This window comes from Lingula anatina, chromosome 7 (genome assembly GCF_051362555.1).
Source record: "Lingula anatina isolate TDL-2025a chromosome 7, LinAna3.0, whole genome shotgun sequence".
Taxonomy (NCBI): domain Eukaryota; kingdom Metazoa; phylum Brachiopoda; class Lingulata; order Lingulida; family Lingulidae; genus Lingula; species Lingula anatina.
The window spans coordinates 15,978,464-15,995,993 of NC_141773.1; the positions used below are offsets into that span (position 1 = coordinate 15,978,464).

At 38.0% G+C, this 17,530-nt stretch overlaps 1 protein-coding gene and 1 long non-coding RNA gene across 4 annotated transcripts; one reads left to right on the forward strand and one right to left on the reverse strand.

The window, feature by feature from the left end:
* Nucleotides 1–53: 53 nt before the first annotated feature.
* LOC106158231 (oncoprotein-induced transcript 3 protein) lies at nt 54–17,354 on the reverse strand. 3 transcript variants are annotated; one of them, XM_087016966.1, is made up of 10 exons: nt 17,175–17,354; nt 16,588–16,627; nt 15,981–16,141; nt 13,534–13,750; nt 13,005–13,127; nt 12,453–12,521; nt 12,060–12,191; nt 11,212–11,803; nt 10,689–10,957; nt 54–434 (listed from the first exon to the last, which is right to left on the reverse strand). In XM_087016966.1, the coding sequence occupies exons 1-9, from the start codon at nt 17,340–17,342 to the stop codon at nt 10,699–10,701; spliced, it is 1,761 nt and encodes a 586-aa protein (XP_086873092.1). In that variant the 5' UTR covers nt 17,343–17,354; the 3' UTR covers nt 54–434; nt 10,689–10,698. The 3 variants fall into 3 exon arrangements, with proteins under 3 accessions (XP_086873092.1, XP_086873093.1, XP_013389592.2); XM_087016967.1 differs by lacking the exon at nt 54–434 and adding an exon at nt 9,979–10,245 and having other exon boundaries at nt 15,981–16,138; XM_013534138.2 differs by lacking the exon at nt 54–434 and adding an exon at nt 9,979–10,245.
* On the forward strand, nt 3,768–5,712 carry LOC147760805 (uncharacterized). The gene is made up of 3 exons (XR_015335604.1): nt 3,768–4,005; nt 5,065–5,143; nt 5,421–5,712. It is a non-coding gene; the product is annotated as an uncharacterized LOC147760805 (long non-coding RNA).
* Nucleotides 17,355–17,530: the final 176 nt, after the last annotated feature.

Consider the following 17,530-nt stretch of genomic DNA (forward strand, 5'->3'; position numbering starts at 1 on the left):
ATTGTTGAAATGTTCTTTGTGTATATAAACATATTTCTATCAAAATAATATTTTTTTGTGTTCCACCTTTAGTTAAATGGCTTCGCTGAAAAGAAAAACGACTTAACAAGATTTTGATCGCCTGAACTTTATGCTTCTTGACCTTGACTTGCCCTCAATGTAAATTCCTTGTAAGACCAATTTTCTGAGTTAAGCCAGGAATTAACTGTTTTATCCTTTAATGGACCTCAAATTGGAAGACTCGGAAATTTAATGTGAACAGAATTATTCCAAGCACGAGTCAAACTTGGGATAAGATCTACGTCTCTTTGGCTACATCTGGTCACTACAATTTTCTTTCTGATTGACCATGAGGGTTTGATACTTCTGTTAATGACATCTTGGTATTTTTCTTCAATCAGCAGTTAACAAACTCGGTATAGACTAACTGTTGACTAAAAAAAAAAAAAAAACACTTCGTAATAATTAATATTATTTGGGCCCCCAGGCGGGGAAGGTGGGGGGAGGGAGTCGAAAAGAGCCGTCCAAATGGTCAGTAAAGATCGGCTCTGAGTCAAGATGTGATCTAATCTCTATGCATTTCTCGAGGTGTGTCTATTAAGGGGATGAAAGGTAAACTTCTCCAGAAAAAGAATTTGAAATTGACAACTACCCTGGTAAAGGACTGCATAACGGACCTCTTGAAATTCTTTTCCAATTTTGACTCAACCACCCGAGCCTTGTTTACAGCGCGCTAACATCACGGTGTCGCTCTACTGAGGATCCGCTGAAATACAGGCTGGTTCCTAGATTTTGACACACGTCGCCGCCCCTGATTTTTGTCTCACCGAAATGTCTTCTTAACACGCTATCATCAGATACTAAAATATGAATATGATGCTTTTTTCAAATCTTAAGGAGTGCAGTGTCCTTTTCAGCACAAACTCTTATTTGTCTCCTGTGTCGCTACTACTGTAACCCTGTAACTTTCAAAAGGAAAAAGGGAAACAATTATTCACTTGTAGGCTAATTGCTATCTGTAACGATAGTCTGCACTGATAAACAGCTTTTATTTTAGTTTTTTTTTACTGCGGAATACAAATTCGAATCCTTTTCCTTTTAAGGTGCAACTTTGTTTGAATTCAATGCATGTGTTGAAATAATAAAGTCATGTTATTATTATTATTATTATTATTATTATTATTATTATTATCGCCGAGGAAACAGAGTCCCCCTTCTGGTGGTTTGAAAATTATTTTTCAAAAAGTAGACATCATGTCCACTGTGCTGAAATTAAAGGAAGGTAGTGAGTACGGTGCCGGGGTACCAGCATCGCATTGTTGTGTCATGTCTGAGCTGTTGCACTGAAAATCAGCCTCGAGTGTTTGAACTTGTGCTCATCTGTTCCTGCTATACGGGTGTGCACTCTCCGCTCTCACCTTGATTGTTTAATTGACGTGGTAAATGAACGTAAAATACACACACACACACACACACAAAAAAAACAACTTCAGAATACCATACTAGTCTTCCATAATGCAAATGTGAATAATGAAATAAATAAATAAAAATGAAAATAAAAAAAAAATAATAATATAAGAATTGGATAAATAACGAATTCAATAAAACCGCCTTTTACCCCATATACCTGTAAAGCGAATGGATGTGTATTAATTAGTTTCGAATGTTAGAAATACTTTTAAATTTGGGCCTTTCAAGATCCTCCGTCTAAATATGGCCGACCCCATGTCAAATCAGCGCCGTTTAATCCCCTGATGGTCTCCCCGTCTCCACACGCGCCATTAAACGAATTAAATCTCGGCTCTGAGGTTCAATTACGAGGCCCCTGCAGCGACGGCGCGTTTGGAGGCGGGGAGGCCATCATGGGATTAGTCGGCTCTGCTTTTAAGTGAGTCGGACATATTTAGTCCTCGGATCTGTTACTTCGCGGATCAACTGACACTGCAATGACTACTAGCGATAACTGATATATTTTGCACAGCAGTACTGAAGTAGAAATAAAAAGAGACATTTCTTTGGGGGAGCGGACATGTCTTATGGAAGTGACAGGAACATCTATATGAGATCGTTGGGGGATGGGGAGGGGGAGAAGGATAGAAGAATGACCAAGGAAAGGTTGCATGCTCTCTGTATATTTTACCGTTTTTTTTTTCAAATATCAGTTAGATTGCTGTCCAAAACACGTTCTTCACAGAGACGCACAGTCAGTATATGAGGCCGAGTATTTTCAGTTTGCTGGTCAATAAATAATTTCTCCTGTCAAAATACGGACTTAAAATGTCTTTATGTTGAATTAATTCTATGCACGTTCACGCAAAGGATTACATTTTAACAGAGATCATACAACGTTATTCAATCTACGTACTACACCAACAAAAAGACCATTCTTACAAAACCTGCATATTTACGTACCAGTTAATCTATCTTACAATTAATCAAAAGGTATGCGCACTTCATCTCATATTAAAAACAACAGTGAATTGCTGTTTAGCACTCGAAAACATTGTCTGTATTGCATGCAAATGTTCGGTACTCATGAAATCAACAATGACTCCTCACAGCGAACACTTTTCTTGTAAATGCCGGTCCGATCATGTTCAAACAAAAGCACAGCTGTTACACATGACAGGTATGAATGGACAAAAATTATAAAAAAAAAGATAACACCAAGCACCGCTTGTTGACATCCATCACGCTAAAATAAAGGGGCTTTTTTTACTTTCAATCATTTTCTAAAAAATATACTTCCGAGACGTTTTCTTTAAAGATGCTGAACGATTTGTAAACATTCAATTCTTTTATAGGTTTACTATACGCGTGTGAAAACGTACCTTGTCTACATATCCTGCAAACCTACTCAATTATTAGACCTTATCTTGCCCACCTCAGACGAAAAAAAAACAACAAAAAAACCCCCCTTTAGATTAAAGTACTTGATGGCGGTGACATTCCCTTCGAAATGTACAGGATAATTTAAGAAACTTGGCATAGGCCCCTCAACCAACATGCACTAGTGTTACCATAGCAGTTTTTAATGGTGGGTTTGAAAATTCCCCAAATGTTTTTTTCCCATCGACAGCTTCTTAAAAAACCTTGCATACATCCTAAAACGCTTTAACCCCTTAATTATTTCTGAAGCGTACTTGATGTTGACATTTACATAGGAGCATATAAGAAGATGGTCACTGGTTATAATGACTGGTCAGTCATTTCAAACAAAATCAACCTTTATAACTTGATTTAACGGTCGAATTCAAGTGCAGAGTGGGGAAGATATAAATGATTCGTGAGTACAAGAAAATTAAATTGCTTATTTTTCCCGGGAAAATCCTTTTTGGCGGGAAAATCCAATGGAGTTGCCGTTTAAAGTGCATTTTTTTTTCACAACGTCCTATATGTGCTGCATTCACAACTTGGTACAATGTGAAGAAGATATTTAGTTACCATAATCGCGTAATCAACTAGCAGGCTAATGAAACCGCTTAAAAAGTTTTATTATAAAGGCGATCCTTTTGCTTAATTCTTGGGCGAATAAAACGTTTCATGCGTCCTGGTTTAATTATTAAAAAAAAGTGAACAGGGATTCTCGCATGCATCACATCAAAGCGTGATCGTTTCACTTCAAAACAAAGGAATAAGTCAGCGTGAGGTACCAACTTGTAATATGACGGCACAGGCAATATTGCACTGTTCACGTCATGTTTTGCAAGAAAACAAAATTTGTCAACGATTGAATAATTGTGACAAGGCGGTGCATACTTTTTTGATAAAAAGACCAACTCATTGTAAGTGCATGTATATAAATAAGGTAACTTAGATAAATAGGCATAGGCTTGACGTCTGTGAAGAGCGAGACAACTTTCTGCAACGTCCTCTTGACTTGCTCACGTACGTTAACAATGGGTACCTTTAAAGTCTTGGTTTTGGCTTTCTGTCTGCTGGCTGTGCTGGGATTCGTTCATGGAACTCACAATCCATGTGTGACCTGCCCCAATGGCCTCATCCGTAAGTATAACTAGTGTACACACCTTTCATAACATACTTTATCAAAAAGAGGTAAAACAATAAGTAGAATTAAATTCACCATTTTAATTAGTCACTTTAATTAGTTTATCAGTAAGATAATATAGGAAATCCGCCTTAATAATGTTTAATAAGATATACTGTAGATATCCGTCTCTATTTATGCATGTATTTTTTTCTTTTTGTATCATTTCTCATTTGTTTTTATTATTGTTACCATTTATAAATTAATGACTATGAATAAGAAAAAATGACCCATATTGGTTAAAAAATTGTAATTATTTCGATTAATTGATTCATTTAACATAATCATTATTCCGGATTTATTCGACAATATTCCAAATGACAAAAGCGTATAGTCTTGGTACAAATGGAGATTGTTAGTAATATGGTCTCACAGACTTTCAAATTGTTGGAAAAATTCCCTTTTAATTTTATATTTTTACCTTAAAAAGATAAAGATTCGTAGAAAAGGTTGGAGCCCAAGCTTACAAACCTACTGGTAGCTACTTCATTTTCGGCGCGCATTTATGTTAAAAATACGGGTTTTGCTTAATTTTTGTCACAGTCGTCTGTCGCAAATTTCCTCCAATGGAAATATATATATACTTTTGGAACCACGCCATTGTACGTGGCTGAATATAACATGTCAGTTGTTTTTTCCTATGTTGATAGATGCGTGTCTAATTTCAAACTAACAAACAAACAAACTAAGCATCGTGCATGCTCTCATGCATACACACGCGCACGCGCGCAAGCTAGACGCTTCTGACGAGTGAAGAAACTGTCCACAAGCCTCGCTCCAGTTCGTTACACAGTGGCTGTCTGTAAAGTCCTGGTAAATGGTGTCTGCCTGTTGCTCTGCTGGGGTTCTTTCGGGAAGAGGTGGGGAGGTAATCCCTGTAACTCTTTCCCCCAAAATTAGATCATTTAAAACGAAGCAAAGATACACAGGACATAAGTTGGATGGGGAGTAATAGGATTGACGCCCAGGAATGGCGTTTGTGCTCATTTGGTTAAAATACTTTCTATACTTTCCAGAGAATTCCCTTGACAATGGACCTGTTTGCAAGCCATCTCCATGTAAGGGCGTGAAGTGCGGAAAAGGCTACAAATGCAGGTAAGTAACAGCAAAACAATTAAAGGTAAAAAAATAAGAATATTGTTCTAAGCATTATACAACCTGCATAAATGTGCTTTTTTGTCAGTAAATAATAATAATAATAATAATAATAATAATAATAATAATAATAATAATAATAATAATGTTATACCAGTAGAAGCATATGATTGCTTGTAGTCCAAAATTGTGGCGGTTGGTAAAGCATAATTTTTTGTCTCCAGCACCGTGACTTATTACTATAAAATCATCTCACATGGATCTCTCTTCATTTCAGTGTTGGCTGTAATTGCGCTGCTATATGTGTAGCTGGTAAGAGATGCTACAACGCCAAGAGAATTTACTAAGTGAAAAAAGGCAATCCTTGACAAATTCACGCAAAATTATGTTCAACAATCTCTTGAATACCCTGCGTCCAAACACTTCGAGCCAATAGATACCTTAATTTATTAGGCGTTTTTCGCCATTCATTCTGCCGTCCGTTCTTTTTGCCTCAAGACTATAGTCAAGATATGGTTACTTTCTCATACCAACTGCTTTGAACATTGGTTTTGCAAATAAAATTTTAAAAACGTATAGTTGCTGTTTTGTCTTTTTCTTACACTGACATAATTTTGCGAAAAGCCGCTTTGATGCAGACTCCGTAACTCCAAAGCATCGCGCATTGCGAATAGCGTATGGAGGCTATAATGTATTATATGGGGCAAGTATGGGCGAGTTATGGAATCGAGACGCTTGCGCTCGGTCGCAATGCGCGATGCTTTCGAGCTACGGGGCCCTGCAGGGCTCCGTATCTCGAAAGGTTCGCTATGTTGCGCACGTGCGCAAGTGTCTCGATTCCATAACCGATTCTATTTCGAGATACGGGGCCATGGAATCGAGACACTTTAGCACGTGCGCAAGCGTCTCGATTCCATGGCCCCGTATCTCGAAATAGAATCGGTTATGGAATCGAGACACTTGCGCACGTGCGCAACATAGTGAACCTTTCGAGATACGGAGCCCAGGTGTATATCCTCACGCACACTTCCTGTATTTTAATGTCTCTAGACGAAGCCGTGGTGATTATTTTGTTGCGCACGTCAAACCCGTCAACTGTGTAAACCCTCCCGTAGTGACCACAGAAATAAAATTTAACTCAAGGAGATTGACATTTAAACACATTGCAGGAAAAGATTACTGTACTTTAGCTGTTTGATTTAATGTGTAGCATGTTTCCAATCAGAAAATCATCCATACTTGGATGAGCCAAAGGTTGAGTGTGAAGAAAAAAACGTATTGCACCATAGATAATTATAAGCAGGCTTGTTGCGATTGTTGTGATTGTTGTGATGAAGTCGGTTAATACCATGGCAACCGCACAAAGAACAATTATCAGCCGCCGTAGTTTACCAATACGTTCAACCTGTAAACTAATACCATATAATATATGCAGCTGTCCATACAGAACTCAGAATTGCACCGATTTTAACATTAATGCTTAACAGATCAGAAGAAAAAGAAGGCTAATGTTTTTTCATACAAGCTGTAGATGGTGTGTTTGGCCGTACGGGGTGTGTGACATAAATATTATTTTCTGTAGAGGCCCATAGGTAGGCCTATGCCTGGGACAGATACATATCACCAGTTAATATTGCACAACAATTAGTATGTAAATAAGTAGTAGCCACATGTACACATAGATTCCCTGTAGATAATCTGTATATAACTTGAAGCTTGTCCATAATAAAGAGACTTATGATCTGAGACTGAAGATGTGAAGTTGTTCTGTTATGCTTCTCTGTGCACGTACAGTGAAAGACTGAGGCGAATCTGGAGTCATGTCGGAGCCCATAGATTAGTTAATTCGTTAATGGAAATTGATACACTGAAATTCAGTACAGTTATAAATTAAAGTAAAAGTCATTTAAGACGGTTCACAACAATTTTGTAAATTTGTCTGTATGAAATGAAATGTTGTGGCAGACACCTGTTTGAGAAGTGGGCTCAACATTATTTTAATACCCATATGCTTACCAACTTGATCTAAGTAACGAAAATAATAAATATATTGCAGAGCACCTTTCTCTTTGTGTTTCTTTGATACTCATTATTTCTTGAATATTGACATTTTTAATACCACAGGGTGGATAATTACATAAAGAACAGCGTTCAAGTACGTTTGAACTGCTTATTAAGAGAGTGCATGACCTGTCGTCAAATTAATGACAATCTTTCTCTTGTGTGTCATGCCATAGGCCTGCGCGATAAGCTTAATCAGTGCAAAGCTACACCATTATCCGCAAATAATTGGCGCTGATACTTATTCGGAGTCAAATAGATAACAGTCACGAATATTTGGCTCCCCCATAATAGATTTATGCTGTTTTCGACATTTAATCCGAGAGAAATCAACCTTGATCCATAGCAAACACAGGAAACCGTGGTTTCACTGACATTTTCAACAAAAGCATCAGGGTAAGGTAAGACGCAATCCAGAGAAAAGAAAAAGTATAATACATGTTTATCTATATCGCCGACAGATGGATATTGCTGACTTACGTTAGTACCACCAACAGCGCCGGATGAACAAGAGCTCAAATTTATATATTACAAGTCTTTCCCATTGACTTGTATTATACGAAGAAGAGCACGACACGGACGTAGACGAGATATAGCTAGACCACGCAAAAAGTGCTCGCGGAGTGTTCACTGGCGAGGCAGATAATCGACAGTTTGATGTTATTTACGTGTCTTTTGGCGAGAAAGAACAACCGAGTTGTTTTAATGTTGGATTCATTCGTGGACAATGTGTAAAAATTAACCCGTTTAACGGAAAGTAAAATTTTGGGGAAATTAAACACCATCAATCTGATGCATTCACCATGTATATGCAAGCCAGGACTCATAAGAATATTGAGTCCTAGATACGAATAACCAAAGGCGATAAAGAGCAGTCAAAATATGCTATGTGTTAGTGAAATCTTGTACAAAGCGAACACAGCGACGTCTACGGAGAGTTGATAGGTGCAACGATAGCAAAGCCAATTTCGACGAGTTTTTTTTCTTTAACTCAGCATGCATCGCCAGCCTTTATGGTAGTAAAGAACTATTGATCTTAACACACCGTAGCTCGGTCGCGTGCTAACACATGTGATATTATAAAATTATCCACCATCAACCAACGTACGCACTTCTTATGTGATGAATTTTTTCAAGAGCAAATGGGTTTTCTACTTGGAGATAACACTCAGTGTGCTTTGCTTGCTTATATTTTTCTACCATCTACATTTGATATCAATGGATGCTTTGGTTGAGGACAAACACGCCAACATGCTTTGAATATACCCTCTACCAGGGCCGCAGTTATTATACCGTGGACATTTTTGCTGGGGCGACACAGTACAGATATTAGCCATCTATTTAACCAGGGACATATCTGTAAATATGTAGTAAAAAATCAATCTGTGGCCCTGGTAGAGGGTATTTTGAATAAACAGTAGCTGCGACGTAAGGCAGGGCCGAGAGAGAGGGCTTAGAAAAGGCTATTAAGCCAGACTTAGGTACATGTGGTCTTTGTGAGTGCTCACTGGAATCAACTCCATATCGTCGAATGCTCGACCCTGTCGTTTTTGGAAAGAGGGCCGCCTTTAATAGGAACGCGTGAAACGAAACCATGTTAGTTCCATAGCACCGGGAAGTGAACGCCTTGTTGGCCAATCCCCCATCTTCAAGCGCCGTCATTCTATTATTTTCTGAGATGTGCAGTCAGAGAATAAAGTGTGGTTATTACATGGTGGGAAAACGAAAACCAAACACCCCGCAGATCAATTGCAATCAATGCTACAAGCATATGCACTGAGCTACCGCACGTCATTAAGACTACGAGGTCTCTTCTTTCTTCAACTAATGATCTAAACCTCAGGAAAATGAAGGGTTAACTGTGTTAATTATGTGACTATACGCCTATTAAACTTCCTTTACTTCAGACAGAGAACAGGACACAGGTGCATGCTGTATTGTTTCGGGCAAAGAATATGCAGAAGAAAGAAGGACAACTTAATTACCAAAACGGAAGTTAGATTATAGCTAGAGCACTGCAATTTTGCACCCCTAATTTGTGTGATATGACTATCGATTTCAACCAGTTTTGATCACTCCCGACTTTTGGCGTTACTGGGAACAAATTGTGATATCATCGAAATATTAAAACGTTTTATGACCACTGGGCTATGTTTTCAACGCTGAGGAACTGGTTATGCGACATGTGGTGAAAACTAGTCGAGGATGTCCACTTAACAGCAGTACCACTGGAGAAACAGAATCGCAATGGAAAAACAATTGCTCCTTTGACTTGACCTCGCCGTACCTTCGATTGCTGGCTTCTGTTAATGTTACTTTATATTATATTCGAACAGTGTATCATTAAAAACATTCTATCCATAGGTGGACAGTAATACTTTGCATGGCAAAGCTTTTTCTTACAAATAACAAAAAAAAAAAAAAAAAGACAAATGTATCATCACATTTTATATGGATGTTCCTATCCTTTCTTAACCAAAACAAAAGTATATGCAGAATGATGAAAAATAATACAAACGCACATCAATTCATTTACAAGAGTTCAAATAGATCTTTGTTGTATTTGTATTCCTTCATTATGAAAAACGCCTATCTGTATCTCTACTTCTCCTTTTATGTTAACTTAACCTTAACAAACGTCTCATTGTCCCTTATCGACCTTGTGTTTTGATATTTTACTAAATGGATTTTCCAAAGAACAACTGCCATCTTCGAGATGAATAATAGGGAACAACGGGTTCTTGTAATTTAGAGACGTTCTTTCAGAGCGAAAAAAAAATTAGAATACGTTTCTATTTGTGGTATTTCTTGTCATATGCTCACTAACAGTGTATTCAAAAATTAAAAGAAGAAAGGAAGTCAGTTATGCATGCCAGAAGATATGGTTTAATTTTCCTAAATGAAACATCACATAATTCTGATATTTTCAAATACATCGCGCTGAATACATACAGTATATTTCAAATCGGAATGATAAATTTCCAAACAAGGAAAACTTCCATCCGCTATTTCATGTTTTCAAATATCCTGAACAAGAAAACCTACAAAAAATATGAATAAAAGAGAAATGATGAAAACATCAAGTAGAAAAGTTCTCAATGTGTCAACGAAATTATTTAACCAATAATTCCAGGTTTGAATTTTTTTCGTGATGAATTCTCACATGAACAAGTACGAAACGGTAATTATTTCCTGGTAGGAAAATGATTGTATATATATATAATAAGCTGACATTATTAAAGAGTTATAATATTACTTGTTTCATCAATTTGTAACACATTTATCCCGCTTCATCATGGAAAAATTATGCCAATGCCATGTAAAATAAGCTATCCACAAACAACAAAAGTTTTCAAAGTACCGGGCCAACACCCACACACACGCGCGCGCGAATCACCTCCCACTTGCTCTTATACACACGTGCATACTGGATAAGCTACTAAAAAACATACGTGACTTAAAAAAAGCAATAAAATCTACTCACGTTTGGTCACTTAGTGGAGGACATACTGGAATGGCCCAGCAGTCACTTGATAGCTATCGTCCGCTTCTTCTCTTTTTTTCCGCCTCTCGTCGGATCGCAAGCACCCGTTGGTGCAGCGTGACGTAGTATCTTGCGAATGGCAGGCGGTCAGTTTGCAGTGCAGGTAGATCTGAGGTAAAATCTTCAGGAACTGGAAGGCTTTCAGGCTGAGGCGGATCTCTTTGGGGTTCTGGCACGGGAGAAACTTGACAGAGTGGCTGACGGGACATCTGTAAATTGAGAAAAGTGTACCGGTAAAGTCTCTTCTGTTCTGTTCTTGTATAAAGAGAAGACAGTCTGACTACAGTGAAATTATACACGTACGCGGAAATAGCTAGGTAATATCACAGAGATCCTATATCGTGAGTGATTCCTACTGACGCATGTAACGCAAAATAACCGAACGATTTCAATTTATTTCTTACACGTGAATGTATTGCACGTACATGTACAAGCTATGGCAGCTCAATGTATAATAACTTACCCATTGCTGATGAACAAAAACTGAATCGGGTCTTTTGGACTTGGGGTAGTTGTAGCTTTGCATGTCTTGGCAAATAGTTTGACGTCCTCGTCCTTCGAGTCGACACTGAGCAGGAAATACATTTTGTCCCGAACCTTCACCGCCACCGGAAAATCTTTCTTGGAGTACGGATTGACGAAGTTCTCGGTCTTAAATTGCTGCATTTTAAAGGAAAAATTCCCAAGCCTTTCTTCCCTGAAACGAATCTTGTCAACAACAGGGGTGAAGCTGTGGCCTACCCAACGGTGTTTCACATACTTGCAAACCACGTGGATCTCGACGGTGCTCGCCCAAGTCACTACCCCCTTCATGAGAGACAGGTAGTTGGGTCTGGTTTTAACGACGTTCGAATACCGGATGGAGGAGTTACCGAACTTCACTTTGGCGCCACAGCCGGTAAGGCTTGATTTGAACGTGATGAAGGTACTGTTACCCGTGGCCTGACAAGAGGGATCTGCTAATTGGAGTTGCCTCGGTATCAAACCGTGGAATGTCGGTCGCAGAATGTCAATTTGCATGTGCTCATTGGTACATGCGACGGTGACAGGTTTTGCTGAAAGAATGTTCAATGCTTTCGGTTCATGAAGTTTTCGTTCATGTTCAAGTTTATCAAATGCATTAGTTTATTTCTTAAACAAACATACATTTAGGAGACTGTTCGTTTCATGAGTCTTAGATGAACCCAACAAGTAGATATTAAACTATATAGGCATTACTTTCCTTAAGGTTGTGTATCGACAGCGAGGCTAACTTCACAGAGCTGCCACCTAGTGGCTATTAAAGCTCACAGGTAACCGCGTGTTACTTACATTGGCAGGTTTTGCCGTCCTGCTCAAGCAGCAAACTTCCCAATGGACATTGGCAGTGGTGTCGGTCATTATATTTCTTGTGGACACAAATATGGCTGCATCCGCCGTTGTTTGTTTTGCACCGGTTTTTTACTAGGAATACAAACAGTGACTTTGCTTATATTAGGCGAACATGTGCTCGGATTAGTTCAAATCCAGAGCCGCCTACATATGCGCCTGGGCATTTTTCGACTCAGCCCTTTGTTTTATGACAGAAAGTTGTCACTGTTTTTAAGAAGTATACTTGAATTGATATCCCAATCCAAGAGAGAGAGAGAGAGAGAGAGAGAGAGAGAGAGAGAGAGAGAGAGGAAACGTTAATTTTACACTAAAAACTCTTTGCGGAATCCTTACCACAGGTCCTTTTGTCACTTCCCAACAGAAAACCATCTCTACACGGCCGCCCATGCCCTGAGTCGTGTTCTGAGTAAAATAATGAAAAGAAATACTGATGCTGAACAAAAAGTATTTATGCTCCATTATCTGCATGCATAAGAAGCATAGACAGTCTGATTGTTTTTTTTGTCCATTGGAAGAAGAAAAAGCTTTGATTTCAATAACTAAGCAAGAACAAAGTGTTAGGCCCTACTTATTTGTAAAAAAAGTATACAATTGCACTGCATGTAAACATGTTTTAAAATATTTGGCAAACTGAATGGAAGAAGTGCCGTTTAAAAGGGACACTGCAACTTCGTAACAAACATCTACTTCTGTTTTTCTGGTAAATCGAAATCCCCTTTTCAACATGTTGATAACAGAGTTTCCAGAGAGAGAGAGAGAGAGAGAGAGAGAGAGAGAGAGAGAGCACATGGCTTAACCACTAATACTATCGATTGAGTGGCCAACATCATAAACGGCGATCTTGTATTGCTACGTAAGCGCCATCAAAGTTAAGTTCCAACTCACCGCAAGTCTTCTTATTACTAGCAAGGCGGAAACCCTTTGGACAAGAGCACACTGCGGTATCGTTGACCATGCTACACTTGCGCTCGCAACCTCCGTTGTTGTCAAGACACAAATCATGTGATTCTAGAAGAAATATTAAAACACCATTTGAAAGTCAGAGTAACGCACTATCTTTCCAACCCCGCACACTTTCTTTTACATGCAGGCATGCAACCAAGTATTCGTGCGCTCACATGTGTGTGTGTGTGTGTGTGTGTGTGTGTGTGTGTGTTTCTTAGACATATGCATACACGGATATTTACAAGCTAACAAGCATACCGGATTGAAACGTAGGCTTAACTAGCCTAGCAATAAAAGAGAGAGAGAGAGAGAGAGAGAGAGAGAGAGAGAGAGAGAGAGACTAACTATAATGTTATCATCATTATTATTGACAGATCAAAACGTGAACGGGTTATACCACGTTAAAGCTTGTCTAATAAATATAATTTAAAAATTATAATAATAAATAAAACGGGACAAAAATACCTACCTCCGCAGTACGCCAGAGAACATTCTGGAACCTTTGGCAAATAGTAGACGTAGAAACCTGCCGGACACAACTTAACCTTGACAGTGTCTGACCAAGTACAATTGCTAATCCAATATGCACACGCTTTGATGCTGGCCACTCCCGCTTGGACCGTCGGGTGACTTTCAGTCAGCCACATCGGGGCGTGAGTCCCGCATCTTTTTCGCGATGTCGGACACTGCAAATTTAGACGGATGATTAAGTGTGAGATAATACACTGTCACCCGAGCGATATATGCCATAACACCTTCGAGCGTCAGCGAGAGGTGTTCATGGCATATATCGCGAGAGGGTGACAGTGTATTATTTGACATACATACCACGAACAAACATAGTCATTTCATCCTAAAACACCCCTCAAATCAAATAAAGTGACCCTACATCACGCTCTAGAGATGTTATACGGAATAAACTCGTCCACGTGCGCTGGTCACCTCCCGCCAAATTCTTACGTAATGTCTGACCAATTTGGTCAATTTTGCTAAATACTTGTCGTGGACGTTCAACTGGCTTGAAAAGTATTTAATCAACCGTCGACACTGACCATGCGCGTCTCAGCTGAGCCACACCTAGCTGGGACTGCTGAGGAAAAAAGGTCCCAAGGCAAAACCTCTACCTTTTAGTGACATTTCTGATAAACAAGGAGCGTCGGACCGGAATATAATTTTTCACAAGTGCAAAGGAGAAAGAGATTTACTTTTTGGTGATATTTCTGACAACGAGGCAGTTTCGGAATATGGTCAAAATCAGACGGATGTTTATTACAAGTTCACGGGAGTAATAATTCTAGTTTTTATTGTTATTTCTGACGACGAGGCGGTTACGGAATATAGTCAAAACCAAACGGATGTTTATTTCAAGTCCACAGGAGTAATAATTCTACGTTTTGGTGACATTTCTTACTACGAGGCGGTTTCGGAATATAGGCCTACATGTGCTGGTTTTCAGATCATTCATGTGCTACACGTAATTACAAGTTCAAAGGTGAATATATTTGATTTTTACCGATATATATATGATAAAGAGGAAGAATGAACAGCTTAAAAACAAAAGGTAAATAGCACAACCCTCGTTAAAAAGTTATAGCTTTATAAATAATTTGTACATGTATGCACGTGTGGCTTAAATGTAAACGAATTTCCGTTTTCAAACCATACCCATATGATATGACTTATTGTAATAATATTATAAATAATAATTGCTAAACGAAAAAAGTTAATGCTAATTTTTTAAGAGTGTGAGAGATTTTAAGTTTGTTTAATGGTAGGTGTATAACGCAAGCAACGTCACTATTCTCTTGATGCCAAGATGGTCACATGATCACCCTGTCTTTGGCTTTCAGTATTTAAGAGACTTCGACTGATTTAACCAAGATGCAGTCGTGAAATTCTAGACTACATCGAGGTTAAATCCGAGTTTTCCGAGAGACGCTACGCAGAAATGTCGAGTGAAGCGAGATATTTTTGAGTAGCGGCTCGAGGTTGCCCTCGATCTTCACTTAAGCTTGGCTAAATGGACAGGCTTCAGTGATCATCATATCGCCACGGTCACATAACGTCCCTAGGTATGTATGACGGAACACTGTCTCCCGATAAGGCAGGCAGTTTTATTTAAATCTTTCACAGTAGTGCACTATTTGTGCTGTTTAAAAATGTTGAATGTTACATTAATAGACTGTCGATAGTTTGACAACACAAACAAGCTATATACCAAAATGTAGCCCATTTTGGACCTGTTCTGAAAGTCTGCTTGCAGGCAAAAAGCCTTCATTTATCAACTAATTAATTAACTTGAGTGAACTCTAGCCTCTTTGGTAAAATATTTACTTTGCCCTAACCTTATGCGTATAGATGGTTCCACTAATTTCTCTTTACATTGTAGATGGTATGGAATCTGCTGGACGTTTTAATATAGTAGTTCATTGAAGAATCTGACATTTCCAGAAAACACCATTTTTTGTTTTTACAAACAAATCTCCATTATAATACAATGTACACTTGCAGGGCCCCTTATCCAATTCACGAATTCATCACCACTGTGTTGTCCCTAAATTCTAAATATTAAATCCAATATTTCTTTCCAACGCCAAGGACATATTTTGAGCGTTCGTTGTTAAATCAATGCCAACAATGCCTTTTTCTACATTCTATATATTTAATGTATCACAAATAGGAAACAAGTACATACATAGGCATATGAAAGCAAATTTTGAAAAAAATGTATGAATAGATCAAAAGTGGATGTCAATGAAAATGAACACAGAGAAACTGTAGATATACTACACCAGTGCCTAAACCCCTTTACTTATATATCAATACAGATGGAATCAATTTGAAAAATATGCCAGGGAAATTTTTTTTTTTATAATTACAGACGTCAAATGTTAGGTTTTAAAAATTAGAGCTTACCTTATCTAGCATTTTGTTTCCAGCACCGCCTCTGAATCTGTACCAACCGGGGAAATCATTGCCTTTATCACAGTGTGTGTTCCCTCTTTTATCCACATCTCTCGCATTGTTAACATTTCTCCAACCTTGGGCAAGGATGCCGTGCTTTATACAGGGATCTACTAAATAAATAAATAAATAAATAAATAAATAAATAAATAAATAAATAATATATCAATGATATTCAACAAAGCCTTAAAATAGATAATACATGTATAAAAACATTTTGTTGGAAAGGCAACATTTATCTGAAAGGTGTGATAGCACTGCTAAGAAAAATAGATCATGAGTCGTCAATGATAGATAAACATCTCAGTGTATTTTTTGCATTCCAATCTTTTTCCATCGTGTTTAATTTGAATATTTATAAACAGTGAATAAAATAGTAAGAGAAATCTTTTTAGCCAAAGACGCAATCTTTAAAACACTTTACATCTCGGCATTTGAAAAGGAGCTTAACGTTTATATATTACTCTGTTATAAACCATCATCAACCCCCTTTTTCACTCAAACTCAGGTGTGCCTTAAGAATTTAAAAGAAAGTCAGTAAAACTAAATGGTCAATTACCAGCGTGTCGTGACTTTGCTCCATCGTTTGCAGTCGAACTCTGAATATGGAATAAAGCAAACATTTATTACTCCCCTGTCTAATGTTTATACAGTATATTCAAGACGCAAAAAAGGGGAAAGCAGACGAAGCCTGGCGGTATAAAATATTTTGGACAAATAGCTAAATAAGATTTATCAATGTCATCATTGATTTCGTACAACATGAATGTTACCAATAAGTAAGTCGAAAAAAAAAAGATTATCAAGAATGAGATTAAGTAAAACACAAATTTAACTCGACAAAAATACGTTAACAGTGTGAATTATACATGGGGACATATAAATTTATCATAAATTAATGTACCTTAAATATCATTAAATAAAATTCATCGTTCAACTTCATTAGACCCATATGTAGATCTTAAAGCATAGAAGGAGACCTCTATATAAGGTGACACTACACTTTATTGATAACTAAATTGTATTATACTTTATCTCCACACTGTTACAATGAAGAATACACGGAGTACATGTAGCTTCTAAGATTCCTCTCTCATTAATATATTAAATGCACGTGTGTATTTATCAAACATTTGTATACATTACCTCCGATAGGGAACCATGTAACAATAGGCAGAAAGTACAACAAGAGATCGACCAAATCATCTCCTTTCTCCAGCACTGATAAAAAGGTGAGTGAGGCCGTTCAGTGAAACGACTTAAATCATTCATTTTCTTGGCGCCGCACCCACGACTTCCAAATATGGACATCATAAACTACCGTGGGCAGGAGATTGACAGTGGGTTGAAAATACGTTAATGGATACGATTCAGAGGTCAGATCTGTTTGCAGCGAAATGCTAACAACGGTCAGGGCTTCAATGCTCGGGTTTATCATTTGTAAATACTTCAGACACGATGTTTTTAGATTTATTTTTGGTCGAATTTATCATTTATCAGTA